At 49.0% G+C, this 21758-nt stretch overlaps 1 protein-coding gene and 1 pseudogene across 1 annotated transcript; both read right to left on the bottom strand.

The window, feature by feature from the left end:
* Window positions 1–7452: 7452 nt before the first annotated feature.
* Window positions 7453–8382, bottom strand: LOC148134686 (uncharacterized; annotated as a pseudogene).
* A 10377-nt stretch (window positions 8383–18759) lies between these two features.
* On the bottom strand, window positions 18760–21270 carry LOC148134685 (keratin, type II cytoskeletal 8-like). Its single transcript, XM_087985496.1, has 7 exons — window positions 20842–21270; window positions 20536–20777; window positions 20119–20179; window positions 19864–20028; window positions 19647–19811; window positions 19439–19564; window positions 18760–19068 (listed from the first exon to the last, which is right to left on the bottom strand). Exons 1-7 carry the CDS (start codon window positions 21268–21270, stop codon window positions 18844–18846), a joined length of 1413 nt encoding a protein of 470 aa, XP_087841622.1. The 3' UTR covers window positions 18760–18843.
* Between the last annotated feature and the right edge of the window lie 488 nt (window positions 21271–21758).

Below are 21758 nucleotides of genomic sequence, written 5' to 3'. Positions count from 1 at the left end.
TATTTACAATAAAAATAAATAAATAAGATGTAATGAAGCCTGTGGGACTTCCTGGCTACCAGTGTGATTCAAGACAAGCACTTTCCCAAGAACAAAATTGTCTAATTGGAAGGTGTGTAATCTGGCTAAAATAATATCACCTTTGGAATTTGGCTTGTTCTGGGCAGTCTCTGATATCAGCCCAGGGGCTTGGGCAAGGTCTGAGCTGCTCAGAGTGGTCACGGTTTGGTTGACCATACTACTGCAGCCTGGAGAGTTGGCCATGGTCAGCCCTGTGAATCCATTGCCATCAATCCAGTGAGAGACAGGAACACGGGAGCAGAGTTGTACAGTATCAGTCACGATGCTGGTTACTCATTGTTCGGGGCTACCCAGCCACGTTGCTGAAGTGGTGCACCATGGTCAATGTGAGGTGTCCATCTACAGACAGTCAAGGGTGGGTGCGGGTATCCAGGGTCCAGTGCTGCAGGAAAAAGGCTCTGGAACATAATCATGGTGAGTGCAAACAGAAGAAAAGTGAAAAGGTAATGTGGGACAGCTCACGGTGTAAGTGGGGCGGAGATAGACCACGAAAGGGCTCAGGTCGAATTATCGATGGTGAGCAACAGCCTGACTTCCAAAGAAAGTACCCTTGAAGCTGTCACCTACCAACTGGCTTCATTCCTCCCATTGACCAATCATACCGTACCCTCTACATGTGTTCACCTATCACTGCCTCACTACTGCCCCACTCTCTCCACCCAAACCCTCCACCACACAGACCCTCCCCTTGACCTGCAGCTCCCATTACCCTCACCCCCAGCTACATACCACTGCTGGCATGTTGACCAGATGGGCTTGATGCTAGCAGGCTCAGTGTGCAGATGAAGACTCAGATCGACTCACAGAACCCACGGCCCAAAGAGCTTCCACTCTCCTGAAAACCACAAGTGCTCAATGGAAATGAAAATGGTTGTGGCCAGGGCCAATGTAGTTGGAGTAAGTACATTATGCTGTGAGGGAGATTTCTCTGTGTCCAGGCCATGTGTGACTGTCCAAAGCATTGCACACACACACCCAGACAATGAAGGTGTCATGCAACTGTAACCTCACCTTACATTGTGACCCTGGGCATTTGCCCACTGGGTGCAGCCCAATGACTTACCACAAGCACTCTTGACCATTTCATGGCCGATGAGAAGTGAGCCCTAAAACACCCCATGATGTAAAAGCAACGTCAGTGCAGCAGGAGAGAAGCAGCAGAGCTGCCAAAGTGGCATGCAGCAGCGATTTCCCTATTGCCTGTATATGATGCAGCAGTTCTTCACTGCACACCATTCAATATCATGTCGGGATAAGGATGGGTGCTTTCAGGTAGAGACAAAAATACTGCAGATGTTGGAACCCAAGGTAGACAAGCAGGAGGCTGGAAGTGCACACCAAGCCAGGCAGCATCGGGAGGTGGAGAAATGAATGTTTTGGGTCTCACCCTCCCTCAGGACTGAGGGTGGGGATAATGGGAGCTGCAGGTAAAGGGGTGGGGGTGTTTGGGGGAAGGTTTGGGTGGAGAGAGGGGCTGAGTGGTGAGGCAGTGATAGGTGAACACAGGTAGAGGGTACGGCCTGATTGATCAATGGGAGGAATGAACCCAGTTGGTAGCCTACAGCCTGAAGGACTCAACATTAAGTTCCTCAATTTCAAATAACCTCCCTCCCCATCCCCCGACTCCGTTCCCAGCCCCTCGCACTTCCTTCCAGTCCTCTAACCGACCTTTCCTTTCAGCTACCAACCGGACTCATTCTTCCCATTGACCAATCAGGGCATACCCTCTACCTGTCTTCACCTATCCTGACCTCACCACTCTGTTCCTCACTCCACCCAAACCCTCCTCCACAGCCCCCTCTTTATCTGCAGCTCCCCTCACCCTCAGGCCCACCCCTGAAGAAGGCTTACACCCGAAATGTTGTCTTCTCCACCTCCTGATGCTGCCTGGCTTGCTGTGTTCTTCCAGCCTCCTAAGTGTCTGCCTTGGCTGTTTTCAGCAGCAAACAGTTTCCTTTACTGCCGCGACAGAGACTCGCACCAACAGAGAATTGTAAACATTGAATATGTCATTTCAAATCTGACCCAATGTGCGCTCAAAAGATATTCTACATTCTTCCCCTCAAACTAGGTCTCACTGCAGTCCGTGTTTACACAGTTGGGATGGAGGGGACAGTGAGTGTGTACTGAGTGGTGTGAGTGAGTGTGTTCTGAGTAGTGCCAGTGAGTGTGTACTGAGTAGTGTCAGCGAGTGCGCACTGAGTGGTGTCAGTGAGTGTGTCCTGAGTGGTGTCGGTGATTGTGTACTGCGTGGTGTCAGTGAGCGTGTACTGAGTGGTGTTCGTGAGAGTGTACTGAGTGGTGTCAGTGAGCGTGTACTGAGTAGTGTCAGTGAGTGTGTACTGGGTGGTGTCAGTGAGTGTGTACTGAGTGGTGTCAGTGATTGTGAACTGCGTGGTGTCATTGATTGTGTACTGAGTGATGTCAGTGAATGTATACTGAATTGTCTCAGTGACTGTGTACTGAGTGGTGTGAGTGAGTGTGTACTGTGTTGTGCCAGTGATTGTGTACTGAGTGGTGTCCGTGAGCGTATACTGAGTGGTGTCAGTGAGTGTGTACTGCGTGGTTTTCAGTGAGAGTGTACTGTATGGTGTCAGTGATCGTGTACTGGGTGGTGTCAGTGAGTATGTACTGAGTGGTGTCAGTGAGGGTGTATTGCGTGGTGTCAGCCAGCATGTACTGAATGGTGTCAGTGAGTGTGTACTGAGTGGTGTCAGTGAGAAGGTGCTGACTGGTGTCAGTGATTGTGTACTGTGTGGTGTTAGTGAGTGTGTACTGAATGGTGTCAGTGAGCGTGTACTGAGTGGTGTCAGTGGGAGGGTGCTGACTGGTGTCAGTGATTGTGTACTGTGTGGTGTTCATGAGTGTGTACTGAATGGTGTCAGTGAGTGTGTACTGACTGGTGTCAGTGATTGTGTACTGAGTGGTGTCAGTGAGAGGGTGCAGAGTGGTGTCAGTGAGTGTGTACTGGGTGGTGTCAGTGAGTGTGTACTGTGTGGTGTCAGTGAATGTGTACTGAGTGGTGTCAATGAGTGTGCACTGGGTGTTGTCAGTGAATGTGTACTGTGGTGTCAGTGAGTGTGCACTGAGTGGTGCCAGTGAATGTGCACTGTGGTGTCAGTGAGTGTGTACTAAATGGTGCCCGTGAGTGTGTACTGAGTGGTTTCAGTGATTGTGCACTGCGTGGTCATTTTAAGAATTTATTTTGTTCTGTTTCATTTTGGCGAGGTGGGAAGGCAGAGGTCTCGAGCTGAGTATTGAAGATCACTTGAGTAATCAGCTTGGGAGGTTTTTTTTTCTGAAGAAAAGCCTGAATAGGTGTGTCCTGCTCTCACAGGTCCAGATATCTGGGTTATCGATTTTTTTTCAGTAATATCGGAACCTATTGTGTCCTGAACATAGTTGGAAGCTTCAGTGAATGTCTCCTGGCTGCCACTCTCTCTGAATTTCCCATTAATGTTTCTCTTCCTCCTGAGTTGCATAAGTGCATGCGTGAATCAGTATCTGATTTTTTCTTTTTGCCAGGGAGTGCTGTGTGTGGGATGTTGCTATACCTGAACAGTTAATTAGTAATAGTTACTGTACCTATTATCCTATTAAGTTTTCCAATCAAGTTAAATCATTCTAAGTTTGTCTTTCTTTGATTGTATTTTAACTACAGCTTAACATTAAGTCGTTTGACAATTCGCATTGCATCTGGAACAGATGTTTTACATTCACCGTTATAATAAGAACAAGTTCGAGTCTAGGCTACCTTCTTAAAATATTTTGAGGGGAGCGGGTCGAGTCCATAACAATAGTTTCAGTGATGATGTATTTGTGCTGTCAGTTGATGTACAAAATACAGTGTCATCTTTCTAAATATCGTAATATTTCTTGAAAGTTAATGGTATAGGAATGGATAGTTCTTGAATTTCACAACTAAGGATGAAAATTGTTCTTTTTGTGAACTTAATAATGTGCTGTTCAAAAAGCAATCCAGATGTGCTGATTAGACGTTTATTGAGTAGGACAGAAAAAGTAAATCCCCAATACAATGTTGTACATAATATCGAAACAGAGTTCAACAGCAAAAGCCTGGCTTTAGTTTCCCATTTTAAACATACCAACAAAGATAGCATGAGTTACTTGACTGCTTTTCCCACAAACCCAAACCTTTACAAAGTTTACTTTCTTTGGTGCACTGGTTAAGATGTCAATGTTAACTTCATGTCAAAAAACTATGAAATGTGAACTGATGAACTAAGATGTTCTGAAGAGCAGACATGAAGTGAATCCAAACATATTAACCACTGCACTAAATGCAGTACTTAGGGGATGTATAACCTCTGACAATGAACTGCTTCGAGAGACTGTTGGTTTTAAATGAACCCTTGTTGACTCAGTCCTGTGCTCTTCATTTGATATGAAGTTTGTCCACTCGACATCGATCTGTTACTCACACCTAAATTCAGCGAGGTCTGAAAGGCAGATGATCCACCTCCAAAGCCCATGCCCTGCTGCATACCGCCTGGAAAAGGGGACAGAGTAAAAATAAACTTGTCGTATTATCTGGGTGTTACAATTTAAAAGAACAATTGCAACACGAAAGATGACTACAATTCACAGTGTATCTTTAGTGAAGTACGATAGCCCAAGATGTTTTGCAGGAGCTTAATCAAAGAAACAATTTCCACCTTGAAATCTACCAGGACGATGAGAAAAAGGTGGCGGAAAATCTAGTTTGTGGAGAAGGAGACAGAGAAGGGAGAGAGAAGGGAGGAGTGATGGAAGCTAGTCCTAAACATTGAAAGCTGGTGTGGTGATGTAAATCAGGGATGTTAAATAGGATGGCAAAGGGTGGAGATTCGGCACCATTTTGCAAAGTCAAATGGTGAAAGCATCAGGTTTGTGAGGTGGGGAGTGATGATGGCTGATTGGAATGGAGCTGGGCAGATACTGAGGAGAAAGAATCATCGACCTTCACTCAGAACAGACATTCTCTTACCTTGGCTCTGTACTTGCTGGATGTTGAGGGTTTTTACCCCACTTGCCATCCTGTTGAGAAAGGAAACATTCTCAGATTATAGCGGACAATGACAGGAAATCACAGTCAGACTTCCCTCTGTTTCCTCAGGTATCTCCCTCTCCCAGGGACACTGACATCTCCTGGGCTACACTTCTGAATGGGCACAGTCAGGCTCCTTGCCCTCGGGCAAAGTGCCCAGTCGTTACTGTTGCCACAGGTAGTAGGTGACAGCAAGCTATTGGAGGGTGAGGAGTGGGAGTCCTGACCTTTCAGTGGGACCTGGAGGTCAGTCACTGATTACAGAACCACCTTCACATTCACACTGCCTGTATTCCATCCCATTCCATTCTCAGGGATCACAGCTACCAGTCAACTGCAAGTGCAGACTGGAATTTGCCTGCACAGCACTCAATGTGATGGCTGCGATTAGCAACTAGCCCTTATCTTACCTCGTCTCTTCTGTCTCCAGTAGTTTCATGTAGGTGCCAATTTCAATGTCCAGTGCAAGCTTGATGCTCATCAGCCGTTCGTATTCCTTGCATTGTGCGGAAAGCTCTTGCTGAGCTTGGAGGAGGGCGTTTTCCAGATCCGAAATCCGACATTTACATTCTTTCAGAGACATCTCACCGCGGTCCTCCGCTTCCCGGATCGCTTCCTCCAGTCTCACACGCTGAGGAACATCAATATTCATTTGGTCAGTTCCTTCAGTGTTTGAGGCTCAGCCCCAGTGCTCCGAGCGAGACTTTGGCAAAAAAAAAGGCTCGCCCTCCTCCCCATGATTTGGGAAAAGCGGTACGGTGTGGATTGCAGACTGACCAGCAACACATTCCCATCGGGAAAGACAACAGGGAGCCCCCCCAGGCGGTTAGAAATGGACCGCATTCAGCCGACCCTTCAATCGCTTCTGAACGAATTATTGCTTTTTGGATCGTGTGAGACAGGGAGAGAAGCCAGAAAAGACGGAGAGACAGACAGGGAGAGAGAGAGAGAGGTGTTTAAAAGTGTTTTTCAGTGTTCAGTTTGATTTTAGACTTGTGCGTACCTCTTTTTTCAGGTTATCAATGTCTGCATTCATTCTCCGGATCTGATCTGTTGTCTGCTTTATCTCTACCTTCAGCGCATTGATATCATCGCCACCTTGTCCAGCCGCCATGGACAGTTCCTGCATCTGCAAACAGATATTGAGAACGAGTTAGTCCCACAGTTCACGCTCCTGCCCGAGTCAGAAAGATGGGCCAAAGAATAGGAACCTTCACCTTGGTCCGTTTCCAAACTTCCGCATCTTCGCGGCTTTGCTGGGCACAAGCTTCATACTGTTTCCTGGCGATGTCCAACAGCTCCTGCACATTGAGCTTCGGCCCACCCTCCAATTGCACGTTGACACATGTATTCTGAATCTGGGCCTGGAGCTCCCGGAGTTCCTACAGGGCACGGGGAGAAAGATTGGAAGGTGATTGGAAACCATTCGGGCTACATTGCATGAGACTTGAATGGACAAAAGATTGGCAAAAGGACAGCTGGTGAGGCAAGGCACATATTTACCTCGTCATAGATAGTCCGCAGGAATTCAATTTCATCGGTCAGGGCTTCCAGCTTCGCTTCCAGCTCCACCTTGCTCATGTACGAGTCATCGACATCCTAAAGAGCACAGGGAGAAAATACTTGGATCAAACTGACCAAAGGTGCCCGCAAACGGAGAACTGGAGCGTGTGGCTTTGTAACATTCACCTTCTTGACCAGGACAAACTCATTTTCCATTTCTGTGCGCTTGTTGATTTCATCTTCGTATCTGGAATGAAAGAGATTGTTTTACCGAGGCTCAAGTCTTTCTGGCCCGTCCCTATCACAGTCCCTGTTTGTCTCAGTCTCCGTTATTCTTCGCCTCCCCCTCCCGCCACCAACTAGACCCTGTCAAACCAGGTTCTGAGCTGGATCAGTCCCTCTGCCGGTGTTTCCCAGACAGTAACAGCCCGGCCGTGTGCAGTTCAGTGGCGCCGACAGAGCAACGCTGCGGCCCGTTCCCTCAGCTCACATTGTGGCCGTTTGTCAAAGTGATCTCATTCTGCAGCTGGGATTTGGTTTCGTTCCGATAGGAAACCGCCTCCGAAGCGATACGGGACCAAGTCCGGCAGCAGCTCACTGACCTGCCCTTGTAGTCCTCGACCAGCCCTTGCATTTGGAGCAGTTCAGCATCGAACCTCTCCTTCTCCTTGCGAAGCGTGTCCAGTTGGTTCCTCAGATTCTCAATGTAGGACTGGAACATGCTCTCGATGTTGGATTTGTATTCGCCTTGATCCTGCAGAAGTTTCAATTTGATACTCAGCTGAGTATTGACCTGTTCCAAGTGCCGAACCTGGCGGGGTGAGATGGACAGACAGTTAAGACAAGAGAGGAAAGACACAGAGAACCCAGTTTAGAGACCCACCTGCCTGGACCCCACTGAGCATTACCCTGGGAAGGAAATCAACGAATTGGTCGTTGAGTCCCTGGAGCTGCTGGCTCTCCTGCAGGCGGACAACGTTCTGACTGGTGTCGATTTGGGGTAAAGGCGCGTTCAGGTCCAGGGCAGCGGTTCTCTGGATCAGCCCCTGAGAACTCATTCCCCCGAAGCCCATCCTGCCGGAGCCCCCTCCTATTAGACTCATTCTGCTGCTGCCGATGCCGGACATCCGAGAGCCAGTGGAGAATCTGGAGGCTGACATCCTCTGGGTTGGTCCCAGGACGACACTTTGGGCGCGCCGGGATGTCTGAAAACTCCCTCCGCCTCCCAACCGATTGAAGCCGGCGGAAAACCCGGATCCATGCATGCTCCCTCTAGTTCCTATCCCTCCGCTCTTCCTGCTGCTGCTGGTGGTGATGATGGTTTGCGATGTCATTTCGAGGTTGTTCAGGGGGTGGACAGAAACAGAGACCCACACTCAGAGAGAGAGAGACAGAGAGAGAGACAGAGAGAGAGAGAGCACACTCCGAAACTGAACGGCTCGGTGGGGCTGAGGGCTGACTCGGCTGCTTTTATGTCCCAGTGGATGTGTGAGGGGGCTGGCCAAGGGACTGACAGCTGACAAGGAGCCGCCCACAATAGAGCAGCCGACAGAGGGAAGGAACAAGCCGCCACCCTGTGCCCCCGGGGCTGGGAAGGGGGAGGGGGAACGGGTCCGCTTGTGCGGAGCCCAGCCTCTCTCTCTCTCTCCTCCCAGACACGACGCCCACTCTGTGTCTTCAGCTGTCTCAGGCCTTTCCTCAACTCGGCAGTGTGTGCTGCTAGCCCAGTCCCCTCCTGAACGGTCACCCATTCTCCCCCCGCCCCCCATTGCCCACATCCAACAGTCCGTGTTCACTCAATGCCCGGGACCACCCAGATCCAAGGGGGGCTCGCACTCCTCTCCATGTTATGACACTCCTTCTGGCCCAATACCCACTTTGGCCTCTCCCTGTCTGGGCTCCCTCCAACCCTCAGAGACTCTGTGCATCCCTCCACCTCCGCCCGCTTTGAACATTTGCAAGTTGATCCGCCCAACCAGAGGCTGCCTTTTCGCGACAAATGTGTCTTTATTGCTTAAAACGTTGCGTCTTTGAGCGGATTTCTGATGTTGAAATTATGAATTGAAGTTGAAGGTGAGCCTTGCTGACAAAGTTCGAGGACTGAGCTGTTTTGGTGCTTGTTCGGGTTGACAGGATGCAGAGAGAGCAGAGTGTGACAGGCGTTTGGAAGAATCCTCTTTCCACAGACACACAGTTCCTGAGGATTGTGTTCTAGAGGCTCCACCAACTGGTCAAATGGGCGAATTGACGAGAGCTTCCAGCGCCCATTGTTCCCCAACCAGCATCAATTGTAAACGTTGCAGTTCAGTGGTAATGTCCCTACCTCTGAGCTAGTCTCACTTGCTCTAGAGTTGCGTCACAATGTCTGCTAGAAGCTCGATTGATAGATTTGGGGAACCAATACTTTCGAAAGGGTTCAAATGAAAACAAAAGCGTCCATTTTTGGTGATTCATTCACGAGGGAACGGAATCACCAGCAGTTACTGGGTGCTGAGCTACTCCCTTGTAGTGCTTCAGACACCCCAGGTCGGAATGTATTTCTGGGTGATCTATTTACATTTCTAGACAATGGTGTTATCCAGGAGAATGACAGTGCAGGAGTCAGGGATGATAGTGACCTATTGTTCATGGGGGGAATTCATAGAAGGAATCCTTCCTATTCCTTTTCTCCAAATTTCATTCCGTCATCAGTGCCCAGCCCAAAACTGGGTCCTTCACTCGTGGTCTGCTGATGTCTCATCCTGAACCATTTTCTTGACAGTGAGTCAGTGGTGGTTTGCCACTGGCTTACATTGTCAGGGGCAGGATGAGTAGACAGGTGCAAACCCACCCCCAGCCCAAATGAAGTTGTGCTGTTGCTATTACTTGGCAGCACACAGCAGCCATCTCGCCAACTCGCACCCTGTCCCTTTGGAATTTCACCTTCTGCCAAAGTAACTTTGTCAGAAGAACTGCATGACATACTCGGGAAGAAATGTTCTGGAAAGTTCATCCCAATCTGCTCCAGCGCTGTCCAGGAAATCACATGCACGAAGTGGAAACCCATTCTGTATCATGCAATTTGGGTCCCGATTTCACAGGAAGGTCGGGAAAAGGCGAGCAGCCCAGCAATCAATCTTTTCTTCCTCTTTTCATGTTTAAACCCCTGCTCCTCTCCTCTGCCTCCCAATGACCCGTTCAAGTAGAATAAAGTCTGAACCTTTCAGTACAGTTTCTATCTTTAGTGAGTCACTTGTGAGTCTTCTACCTCTGCAGGCCACCAAGGAAGTGTCAGCCTGCCAGCCGGAAATGAACGAACTCGCCGTTTTTATCAATCAATGAGATTGGAGCGCACTTGGTCGCTGAGTGCAGCTTGCAACAGAATCTGAACCGAGGAGTTTGGTGAATAACGGAGTTTATTGAGGGGTGAGGTGTTGCTTTTTGTCTGACTTGGTCAGCCTCTATGAGAATGAGCAGTGCAAAGTGCATGAGAGGGAACAGAGAGGCCGTGGTAATTGTGCGCTGTGGACACTGAGGAAGGTTATCAGAAATTGCAGCAGGACCTTGATCAGCTGGGGAAGTGGGCCCAGGTTAATGCAGATAAGTGTGAGTCTTGCACCTTGGAAAGTCAGACCAAGATAGGAGTTTCGTGCTGAATGCTGGGGCCTTAAGGAGTGTAGTGGAACAGAGGGACCTTGGAGTTCAGCTGCATGGTTCTCTGAAAGTGGAGACGTAGACTCATAGAGATGTACAGCACGGAAACAGACCTTTCGGTCCAACTCGGCCATGCCGGCCAGATATCCTAACCTCATCTGGGCCCATTTGCCGGCACTTGGCCCATATCCCTCTGCACCCTTCCTATTCATATACCCATCCAGATACCTTTTAAATGCTGTAATTATACCAGCCTCGACCACTTCCTGTGGCAGCTCGTTCCATACACGCACAACCCTCTGCATGAAAAAGCTGCCTCAGCCTGTTCAGCCTCTCCCTATAGCTCAAACTCTCCAACCCTGGCAACATCCTTCTTTTCTGAAGCCGTTCAAGTTTCACAACATCTTTCCGATAGGAGGAGACCAGAATTGGACACAGTATTCCAACAATGGCCTAACCACAGTCCTGCGCAGCTGCAACATGATCTCCCAACTCCTGTACTCAATACTCTGACCAATAAAGGAAAGCATACCAAACGCCTTCTTCACTATCCTATCTACCTGTGACTCTAATTTCAAGGAGCTATGAACCTGTACTCCAAGGTCTCTTTGCTCAGCTACTCTCCCCAGGACCTTACCATTAAGTGTATAAGTCCTGCTCTGATTTGCTTTCCAAAATGCAGCACCTCACATTTATCTGAATTAATCTCCATCTGACACTCCTCAGCCCATTGGCCCATCTGATCAAGATCCCATTGTGCTCCGAGGTAACCTTCTTCACTGTCCACTGCACCTCCAATTTTGGTGTCATCTGCAAACTTACTAACTATAACACCAGGGTTAACATCCAAATCATTGCTATAAATGTCGTGGACCCACCACCGATCCTTGTGGCACTCCACTGGTCACAGGCCTCCAGTATGAAAAGCAACCTTCCACCACCACCCTCTAACTACTACGTTTGAGCCAGTCCTGTATCCAAATGGCTAGTTCTCCCTGTATTCCATGAGATCTAACCTTGCTGACCAGTCTCCCATGGGGAACCTTATCGAGCGCCGTATTGGAGTACATAGAGATCACATCCACCGCTCTATCAATCCTCTTTGGAGTCACAGGCAGACAGGTCAGTGAAGAAGGTCTTTGGTACACCGGTCTTCATCAGACATGGCTTTGAGTGGAGAAGTCAGGAGGTTAAGTTGCAGTTGTACAGGTGTCGGTGAGGACACACTTGGAGTATTATGTTCAGGTTTGGTCACCTTGCTATAGAAAGGATGTTATTAAACTTTAAAGAGTGCAGAAGAATTTACAAGGATGTTGCCAGAACACGGCAATCTGATTTATAGGGAGAGGTGGACAAGCTAGGACTCGCCTGTTCCTCGGATGCTGCCTGACAAGCTGTGCTTTTCCAGCACCACACTTTGTGACTGTGATCTCCAGCATCTGCAGTCCTCAGTTTCTCTCACCTGGCATGAGCTGCCAGCAGAAGTGATTGAGGTAGGTACATTAACAACATTTCAAAGGCATTTGGACAAATACATGAATAGGAAAGGATTAGAAGGATATGGGCCAAGTGCAGGGAAATGGGGTAAGAGTGCATGCGCATTTTGGTCAGCATGGAGCAGTTTGGGCCAAATGGCCTGTCTCCGCGCTGCACGACTCGATGAAGCTCTATAACTCTCAATGTGTCAGCAGTTGTAAGGCTTCAACAATGTTAGAGTACCTCGCTTCACAGTGGGCAGGGGTTTATTGGGAACAGTAGGGCTTATTATTTACAATAAAAATAAATAAATAAGATGTAATGAAGCCTGTGGGACTTCCTGGCTACCAGTGTGATTCAAGACAAGCACTTTCCCAAGAACAAAATTGTCTAATTGGAAGGTGTGTAATCTGGCTAAAATAATATCACCTTTGGAATTTGGCAAGTTCTGGGCAGTCTCTGATATCAGCCCAGGGGCTTGGGCAAGGTCTGAGCTGCTCAGAGTGGTCACGGTTTGGTTGACCATACTACTGCAGCCTGGAGAGTTGGCCATGGTCAGCCCTGTGAATCCATTGCCATCAATCCAGTGAGAGACAGGAACACGGGAGCAGAGTTGTACAGTACCAGTCACGATGCTGGTTACTCATTGTTCGGGGCTACCCAGCCACGTTGCTGAAGTGGTGCACCATGGTCAATGTGAGGTGTCCATCTACAGACAGTCAAGGGTGGGTGCAGGTATCCAGGGTCCAGTGCTGCAGGAAAAAGGCTCTGGAACATAATCATGGTGAGTCCAAACAGAAGAAAAGTGAAAAGGTAATGTGGGACAGCTCACGGTGTAAGTGGGGCGGAGATAGACCACGAAAGGGCTCAGGTCGAATTATCGATGGTGAGCAACAGCCTGACTTCCGAAGAAAATACCCTCGAAGCTGTCACCTACCAACTGGCTTCATTCCTCCCATTGACCAATCAGACCGTACCCTCTACCTGTGTTCACCTATCACTGCCTCACTACTGCCCCACTCTCTCCACCCAAACCCTCCACCACACAGACCCTCCCCTTGACCTGCAGCTCCCATTACCCTCACCCCCAGCTACATACCACTGCTGGCATGTTGACCAGATGGGCTTGATGCTATCAGGCTCAGTGTGCAGATCAAGACTCAGATCGACTCACAGAACTCACGGCCCAAAGAGCTTCCACTCTCCTGAAAACCACAAGTGCTCAATGGAAATGAAAATGGATGTGGCCAGGGCCAATGTAGTTGGAGTAAGTACATTGTGCTGTGAGGGAGATTTCTCTGTGTCCAGGCCATGTGTGACTGTCCAAAGCATTGCACACACACACCCAGACATTGAAGGTGTCATGCAACTGTAACCTCACCTTACATTGTGACCCTGGGCATTTGCCCACTGGGTGCAGCCCAACGACTTACCACAAGCACTCTTGACCATTTCATGACCGATGAGAAGTGAGCCCTAAAACACCCCATGATGTAAAAGCAACGTCAGTGCAGCAGGAGAGAAGCAGCAGAGCTGCCAAAGTGGCATGCAGCAGCGATTTCCCTATTGCCTGTATGTGATGCAGCAGTTCCTCACTGCACACCATTCAATATCATGTTGGGATAAGGATGGGTGCTTTCAGGTAGAGACAAAAATTACTGCAGATGTTGGAACCCAAGGTGGACAAGCAGGAGGCTGGAAGTGCACACCAAGCCAGGCAGCATCGGGAGGTGGAGAAATGAATGTTTTGGGTCTAACCCTCCCTCAGGACTGAGGGTGGGGATAATGGGAGCTGCAGGTAAAGGGGAGGGGGTGTGTGGGGGAAGGTTTGGGTGGAGAGAGGGGCTGAGTGGTGAGGCAGTGATAGGTGAACACAGGTAGAGGGTACAGCCTGATTGGTCAATGGGAGGAATGAACCCAGTTGGTAGCCTACAGCCTGGAGGACTCAACATTAAGTTCCTCAATTTCAAATAACCTCTCTCCCCATCCCCCGACTCCGTTCCCAGCCCCTCGCACTTCCTTCCAGTCCTCTGACCGACCCTTCCTTCCAGCTACCAACCGGACTCATTCCTCCCATTGACCAATCAGGGCATACCCTCTACCTGTCTTCACCTATCCTGACCTCGCCACTCTGTTCCTCACTCCACCCAAACCCTCCTCCACAGCCCTCTCTTTATCTGCAGCTCCCCTCACCCTCATGCCCACCCCTGAACAAGGCTTATACCCGAAATGTTGTCTTCTCCACCTCCTGATGCTGTCTGGCTTGCTGTGTTCTTCCAGCCTCCTAACTGTCTGCCTTGGCTGTTTTCAGCAGCAAACAGTTTCCTTTTCTGCCGCGACAGAGACTCGCACCAACAGGGAATTGTAAACATTGAATATGTCATTTCAAATCTGACCCAATGTGCGCTCAAAAGGTATTCTACATTCTTCCCCTCAAACTAGGTCTCACTGCAGTCCGTGTTTACACAGTTGGGATGGAGGCGACCTACCTACAGTGGAGCCCGTCAGCATCAGAGATTTGATCGAGAACATGTCTGGGACATGGTCCTGATCTGCCCTTTTGCCTTTCCTCCTTGTCGCACATTTCGCATGGTAACAGTACCATGTAAAAGTCATAGCCCCCTGATTCATCCGAGAAAAAGCTGGTTGTCAGCTTAACCACAGGGTCACCAAGCCCCAGGCAAGGCTTGAGAAGACAGCATCTTCATGGTAACTGCAGCCAGTGCGAGTAGTCGATGCGTGTTGTTGACATCAGTCCACATCACAAACTAAGTGCCCAATCGACTGAGCTAATTGACGCCCAAGTACTTTCAATAACGATATATTAAGTACCGTCAGTGATGGTGCACTGATTAGTGAATGCGTACTGAGTGGTTTCAGTGATTGTGTACTGAGTGGTGTCAGTGAGTGTGTACTGAGTGGTGTCAGTGAGAGTGTACTGCGCGGTGTCAGTCAGTGTGTACTGCATGGTGTCAGTGAGTGTGTACTGAGTGGTGTCAGTGACTGTGTACTGAGTGGTGTCAGTGATTGTGTACTAAGTGGTGTGAGTGAGTGTGTACTGAGTGGTGTGAGTGAGTGTGTGCTGAGTGGTGCCAGTGAGTGTGTACTGAGTAGTGTCAGTGAGTGCGCACTGAGTGGTGTCAGTGAGTGTGTACTGAGTGGTGTCGGTGATTGTGTACTGCATAGTGTCAGTGAGTGTATACTGAGTGGTGTCAGTGAGAGTGTACTGCGTGGTGTCAGTGAGTGTGTACTGAGTACTGTCTGTGAGTGTGTACTGGGTGGTGTCAGTGAGTGTGTACTGAGTGGTGTCAGTGAGAGTGTACTGCATGGTGTCAGCCAGCATGTACTGAATGGTGTCAGTGAGTGTGTACTGAATGGTGTCAGTGATTGTGTACTGAGTGGTGTCAGTGACTGTGTACTGAGTGGTGTCAGTGATTGTGTACTAAGTGGTGTGAGTGAGTGTGTACTGAGTGGTGTGAGTGAGTGTGTACTGAGTGGTGCCAGTGAGTGTGTACTGAGTAGTGTCAGTGAGTGCGCACTGAGTGGTGTCAGTGAGTGTGTACTGAGTGGTGTCGGTGATTGTGTACTGCATAGTGTCAGTGAGTGTATACTGAGTGGTGTCAGTGAGAGTGTACTGCGTGGTGTCAGTGAGTGTGTACTGAGTACTGTCTGTGAGTGTGTACTGGGTGGTGTCAGTGAGTGTGTACTGAGTGGTGTCAGTGAGTGTGTACTGCATGGTGTCAGCCAGCATGGACTGAATGGTGTCAGTGAGTGTGTACTGAGTGGTGTCAGTGAGAGTGTACTGAATGGTGTCAGTGAGTGTGTACTGAATGGTGTCAGTGAGTGTGTACTGAGTGGTGTCAGTGAGAAGGTGCTGACTGGTGTCAGTGATTGTGTACTGTGTGGTGTTCGTGAGTGTGTACTGAATGGTGTCAGTGAGCGTGTACTGAGTGGTGTCAGTGGGAGGGTGCTGACTGGTGTCAGTGATTGTGTACTGTGTGGTGTTCATGAGTGCGTACTGAATAGTGTCAGTGAGCGTGTACTGAGTGGTGTCAGTGAGAGGGTGCTGAGTGGTGTCAGTGAGTGTGTACTGAGTGGTGTCAGTGATTGTGTACTGCGTGGTCTCTGTGATTGTGTACTGAGTGGTGTCAGTGATTGTGTACTGAGTGGTGTCAGTGAGTGTGTACTGAGTGGTGTCAGTGAGAGTGTACTGCGCGGTGTCAGTCAGTGTGTACTGCATGGTGTCAGTGAGTGTGTACTGAGTGGTGTCAGTGACTGTGTACTGAGTGGTGTCAGTGATTGTGTTCGAAGTGGTGTGAGTGAGTGTGTACTGAGTGGTGTCAGTGAGTGTGTACGAGTGGTGCCAGTGAGTGTGTACTGAGTGGTGTGAGTGAGTATGTACTGAGTGGTGCCAGTGAGTGTGTACTGAGTAGTGTCAGTGAGTGCGCACTGAGTGGTGTCAGTGAGTGTGTACTGAGTGGTGTCGGTGATTGTGTACTGAGTGGTGTCAGTGAGTGTGTACTGAGTAGTGTCAGTGAGTGTGTACTGCGTGGTGTCAGTGAGTGTGTACTGAGTGGTGTCAGTGAGTGTGTACTGGGTGGTGCCTGTGAGTGTGTACTGTGTGGTGTCAGTGAATGTGTACTGAGTGGTGTCAGTGAGTGTGCACTGGGTGTTGTCAGTGAATGTGTACTGTGGTGTCAGTGAGTGTGCACTGAGTGGTGCCAGTGAATGTGCACTGTGGTGTCAGTGAGTGTGTACTAAATGGTGCCCGTGAGTGTCTACTGAGTGGTTTCAGTGATTGTGCACTGCGTGGTCATTTTAAGAATTTATTTTGTTCTGTTTCATTTTGGCAAGGTGGGAAGGCAGAGGTTTCGAGCTGAGTATTGAAGATCACTTGAGTAATCAGCTTGGGAGGTTTTTTTTTCTGAAGAAAAGCCTGAATAGGTGTGTCCTGCTCTCACAGGTCCAGATATCTGGGTTATCGATTTTTTTTCAGTAATATCGGAACCTATTGTGTCCTGAACATAGTTGGAAGCTTCAGTGAATGTCTCCTGGCTGCCACTCTCTCTGAATTTCCCATTAATGTTTCTCTTCCTCCTGAGTTGCAGAAGTGCATGCGTGAATCAGTGTCTGATTTTTTCTATTTGCCAGGGAGTGCTGTTTGTGGGATGTTGCTATACCTGAACAGTTAATTAGTAATAGTTACTGTACCTATTATCCTATTAAGTTTTCCAATCAAGTTAAATCATTCTAAGTTTGTCTTTCTTTGATTGTATTTTAACTACAGATTAACATTAAGTCGTTTGACAATTCGCATTGCATCTGGAACAGATGTTTTACATTCACCGTTATAATAAGAACAAGTTCGAGTCTAGGCTACCTTCTTAAAATATTTTGAGGGGAGCGGGTCGAGTCCATAACAATGGTTTCAGTGATGTTGTACTGAATAGTTTCAGTGATGATGTATTTGTGCTGTCAGTTGATGTACAAAATACAGTGTCATCTTTCTAAATATCGTAATATTTCTTGAAAGTTAATGGTATAGGAATGGATAGTTCTTGAATTTCACAACTAAGGATGAAAATTGTTCTTTTTGTGAACTTAATAATGTGCTGTTCAAAAAGCAATCCAGATGTGCTGATTAGACGTTTATTGAGTAGGACAGAAAAAGTAAATCCCCAATACAATGTTGTACATAATATCGAAAGAGAGTTCAACAGCAAAAGCCTGGCTTTAGTTCCCCATTTTAAAGATACCAACAAAGATAGCATGAGTTACTTGACTGCTTTTCCCACAAACCCAAACCTTTACAAAGTTTACTTTCTTTGGTGCACTGGTTAAGATGTCAATGTTAACTTCATGTCAAAAAACTATGAAATGTGAACAGATGAACTAAGATGTTCTGAAGAGCAGACATGAAGTGAATCCAAACATATTAACCACTGCACTAAATGCAGTACTTAGGGGATGTATAACCTCTGACAATGAACTGCTTTGAGAGACTGTTGGTTTTAAATGAACCCTTGTTGACTCAGTCCTGTGCTCTTCATTTGATATGACGTTTGTCCACTCGACATCGATCTGTTACTCACACCTAAATTCAGCGAGGTCTGAAAGGCAGATGATCCACCTCCAAAGCCCATGCCCTGCTGCATACCGCCTGGAAAAGGGGACAGAGTAAAAATAAACTTGTCGTATTATCTGGGTGTTACAATTTAAAAGAACAATTGCAACATGAAAGATGACTACAATTCACAGCGTATCTTTAGTGAAGTACGATAGCCCAAGATGTTTTGCAGGAGCTTAATCAAAGAAACAATTTCCACCTTGAAATCTACCAGGACGATGAGAAAAAGGTGGCGGAAAATCTAGTTTGTGGAGAAGGAGACAGAGAAGGGAGAGAGAAGGGAGGAGTGATGGAAGCTAGTCCTAAACATTGAAAGCTGGTGTGGTGATGTAAATCAGGGATGTTAAATAGGATGGCAAAGGGTGGAGATTCGGCACCATTTTGCAAAGTCAAATGGTGAAAGCATCAGGTTTGTGAGGTGGGGAGTGATGATGGCTGATTGGAATGGAGCTGGGCAGATACTGAGGAGAAAGAATCATCGACCTTCACTCAGAACAGACATTCTCTTACCTTGGCTCTGTACTTGCTGGATGTTGAGGGTTTTTACCCCACTTGCCATCCTGTTGAGAAAGGAAACATTCTCAGATTATAGCGGACAATGACAGGAAATCACAGTCAGACTTCCCTCTGTTTCCTCAGGTATCTCCCTCTCCCAGGGACACTGACATCTCCTGGGCTACACTTCTGAATGGGCACAGTCAGGCTCCTTGCCCTCGGGCAAAGTGCCCAGTCGTTACTGTTGCCACAGGTAGTAGGTGACAGCAAGCTATTGGAGGGTGAGGAGTGGGGGTCCTGACCTTTCAGTGGAACCTGGAGGTCAGTCACTGATTACAGAACCACCTTCACATTCACACTGCCTGTATTCCATCCCATTCCATTCTCAGGGATCACAGCTACCAGTCAACTGCAAGTGCAGACTGGAATTTGCCTGCACAGCACTCAATGTGATGGCTGCGATTAGCAACTAGCCCTTATCTTACCTCGTCTCTTCTGTCTCCAGTAGTTTCATGTAGGTGCCAATTTCAATGTCCAGTGCAAGCTTGATGCTCATCAGCCGTTCGTATTCCTTGCATTGTGCGGAAAGCTCTTGCTGAGCTTGGAGGATGGCGTTTTCCAGATCCGAAATCCGACATTTACATTCTTTCAGAGACATCTCACCGCGGTCCTCCGCTTCCCGGATCGCTTCCTCCAGTCTCACACGCTGAGGAACATCAATATTCATTTGGTCAGTTCCTTCAGTGTTTGAGGCTCAGCCCCAGTGCTCCGAGCGAGACTTTGGCAAAAAAAAGGCTCGCCCTCCTCCCCATGATTTGGGAAAAGCGGGACGGTGTGGATTGCAGACTGACCAGCAACACATTCCCATCGGGAAAGACAACAGGGAGCCCCCCAGGCGGTTAGAAATGGACCGCATTCAGCCGACCCTTCAATCGCTTCTGAACGAATTATTGCTTTTTGGATCGTGTGAGACAGGGAGAGAAGCCAGAAAAGACGGAGAGACAGACAGGGAGAGAGAGAGAGAGGTGTTTAAAAGTGTTTTTCAGTGTTCAGTTTGATTTTAGACTTGTGCGTACCTCTTTTTTCAGGTTATCAATGTCTGCATTCATTCTCCGGATCTGATCTGTGGTCTGCTTTATCTCTACCTTCAGCGCATTGATATCATCGCCACCTTGTCCAGCCGCCATGGACAGTTCCTGCATCTGCAAACAGATATTGAGAACGAGTTAGTCCCACAGTTCACGCTCCTGCCCGAGTCAGAAAGATGGGCCAAAGAATAGGAACCTTGGTCCGTTTCCAAACTTCCGCATCTTCGCGGCTTTGCTGGGCACAAGCTTCATACTGTTTCCTGGCGATGTCCAACAGCTCCTGCACATTGAGCTTCGGCCCACCCTCCAATTGCACGTTGACACATGTATTCTGAATCTGGGCCTGGAGCTCCCGGAGTTCCTACAGGGCACGGGGAGAAAGATTGGAAGGTGATTGGAAACCATTCGGGCTACATTGCATGAGACTTGAATGGACAAAAGATTGGCAAAAGGACAGCTGGTGAGGCAAGGCACATATTTACCTCGTCATAGATAGTCCGCAGGAATTCAATTTCATCGGTCAGGGCTTCCAGCTTCGCTTCCAGCTCCACCTTGCTCATGTACGAGTCATCGACATCCTAAAGAGCACAGGGAGAAAATACTTGGATCAAACTGACCAAAGATGCCCGCAAACGGAGAACTGGAGCGTGTGGCTTTGTAACATTCACCTTCTTGACCAGGACAAACTCATTTTCCATTTCTGTGCGCTTGTTGATTTCATCTTCGTATCTGGAATGAAAGAGATTGTTTTACCGAGGCTCAAGTCTTTCTGGCCCGTCCCTATCACAGTCCCTGTTTGTCTCAGTCTCCGTTATTCTTCGCCTCCCCCCTCCCGCCACCAACTAGACCCTGTCAAACCAGGTTCTGAGCTGGATCAGTCCCTCTGCCGGTGTTTCCCAGACAGTAACAGCCCGGCCGTGTGCAGTTCAGTGGCGCCGACAGAGCAACGCTGCGGCCCGTTCCCTCAGCTCACATTGTGGCCGTTTGTCAAAGTGATCTCATTCTGCAGCTGGGATTTGGTTTCGTTCCGATAGGAAACCGCCTCCGAAGCGATACGGGACCAAGTCCGGCAGCAGCTCACTGACCTGCCCTTGTAGTCCTCGACCAGCCCTTGCATTTGGAGCAGTTCAGCATCGAACCTCTCCTTCTCCTTGCGAAGCGTGTCCAGTTGGTTCCTCAGATTCTCAATGTAGGACTGGAACATGCTCTCGATGTTGGATTTGTATTCGCCTTGATCCTGCAGAAGTTTCAGTTTGATACTCAGCTGAGTATTGACCTGTTCCAAGTGCCGAACCTGGCGGGGTGAGATGGAGAGACAGTTAAGACAAGAGAGGAAAGACACAGAGAACCCAGTTTAGAGACCCACCTGCCTGGACCCCACTGAGCATTACCCTGGGAAGGAAATCAACGAATTGGTCGTTGAGTCCCTGGAGCTGCTGGCTCTCCTGCAGGCGGACAACGTTCTGACTGGTGTCGATTTGGGGTAAAGGCGCGTTCAGGTCCAGGGCAGCGGTTCTCTGGATCAGCCCCTGAGAACTCATTCCCCCGAAGCCCATCCTGCCGGAGCCCCCTCCTATTAGACTCATTCTGCTGCTGCCGATGCCGGACATCCGAGAGCCAGTGGAGAATCTGGAGGCTGACATCCTCTGGGTTGGTCCCAGGACGACACTTTGGGCGCGCCGGGATGTCTGAAAACTCCCTCCGCCTCCCAACCGATTGAAGCCGGCGGAAAACCCGGATCCATGCATGCTCCCTCTAGTTCCTATCCCTCCGCTCTTCCTGCTGCTGCTGCTGGTGGTGATGATGGTTTGCGATGTCATTTCGAGGTTGTTCAGGGGGTGGACAGAAACAGAGACCCACACTCAGAGAGAGAGAGAGAGAGAGCACACTCCGAAACTGAACGGCTCGGTGGGGCTGAGGGCTGACTCGGCTGCTTTTATGTCCCAGTGGATGTGTGAGGGGGCTGGCCAAGGGACTGACAGCTGACAAGGAGCCGCCCACAATGGAGCAGCCGACAGAGGGAAGGAACAAGCCGCCACCCTGTGCCCCCGGGGCTGGGAAGGGGGAGGGGGAACGGGTCCGCTTGTGGGGAGCCCAGCCTCTCTCTCTCTCTCCTCCCAGACACGACGCCCACTCTGTGTCATCAGCTGTCTCAGGCCTTTCCTCAACTCGGCAGTGTGTGCTGCTAGCCCAGTCCCCTCCTGAACGGTCACCCATTCTCCCCCCGCCCCCCATTGCCCACATCCAACAGTCCGTGTTCACTCAATGCCCGGGACCACCCAGATCCAAGGGGGGCTCGCACTCCTCT

Source organism: Chiloscyllium plagiosum, unplaced genomic scaffold (genome assembly GCF_037043375.1).
Source record: "Chiloscyllium plagiosum isolate Xiang-an unplaced genomic scaffold, Cpla_swu_hap1 HiC_scaffold_53X, whole genome shotgun sequence".
Taxonomy (NCBI): Eukaryota; Metazoa; Chordata; class Chondrichthyes; order Orectolobiformes; family Hemiscylliidae; genus Chiloscyllium; species Chiloscyllium plagiosum.
This window is presented reverse-complemented; position numbering and strand designations above follow the sequence as displayed.

Bases quoted from the DNA above. Each gene is read 5' to 3' on its own strand.
- LOC148134685 (XM_087985496.1), bottom strand. From the start codon at position 21,270: ATGACATCGCAAACCATCATCACCACCAGCAGCAGCAGCAGGAAGAGC. The intron at 20,180-20,535 runs GTCAGTGAGCTG...CTTTCATTCCAG, and splicing joins GTCGAGGACTACAAGGGCAG to ATACGAAGATGAAATCAACA. The intron at 20,029-20,118 runs GTGAATGTTACA...TGTGCTCTTTAG, and splicing joins AGTTTGTCCTGGTCAAGAAG to GATGTCGATGACTCGTACAT.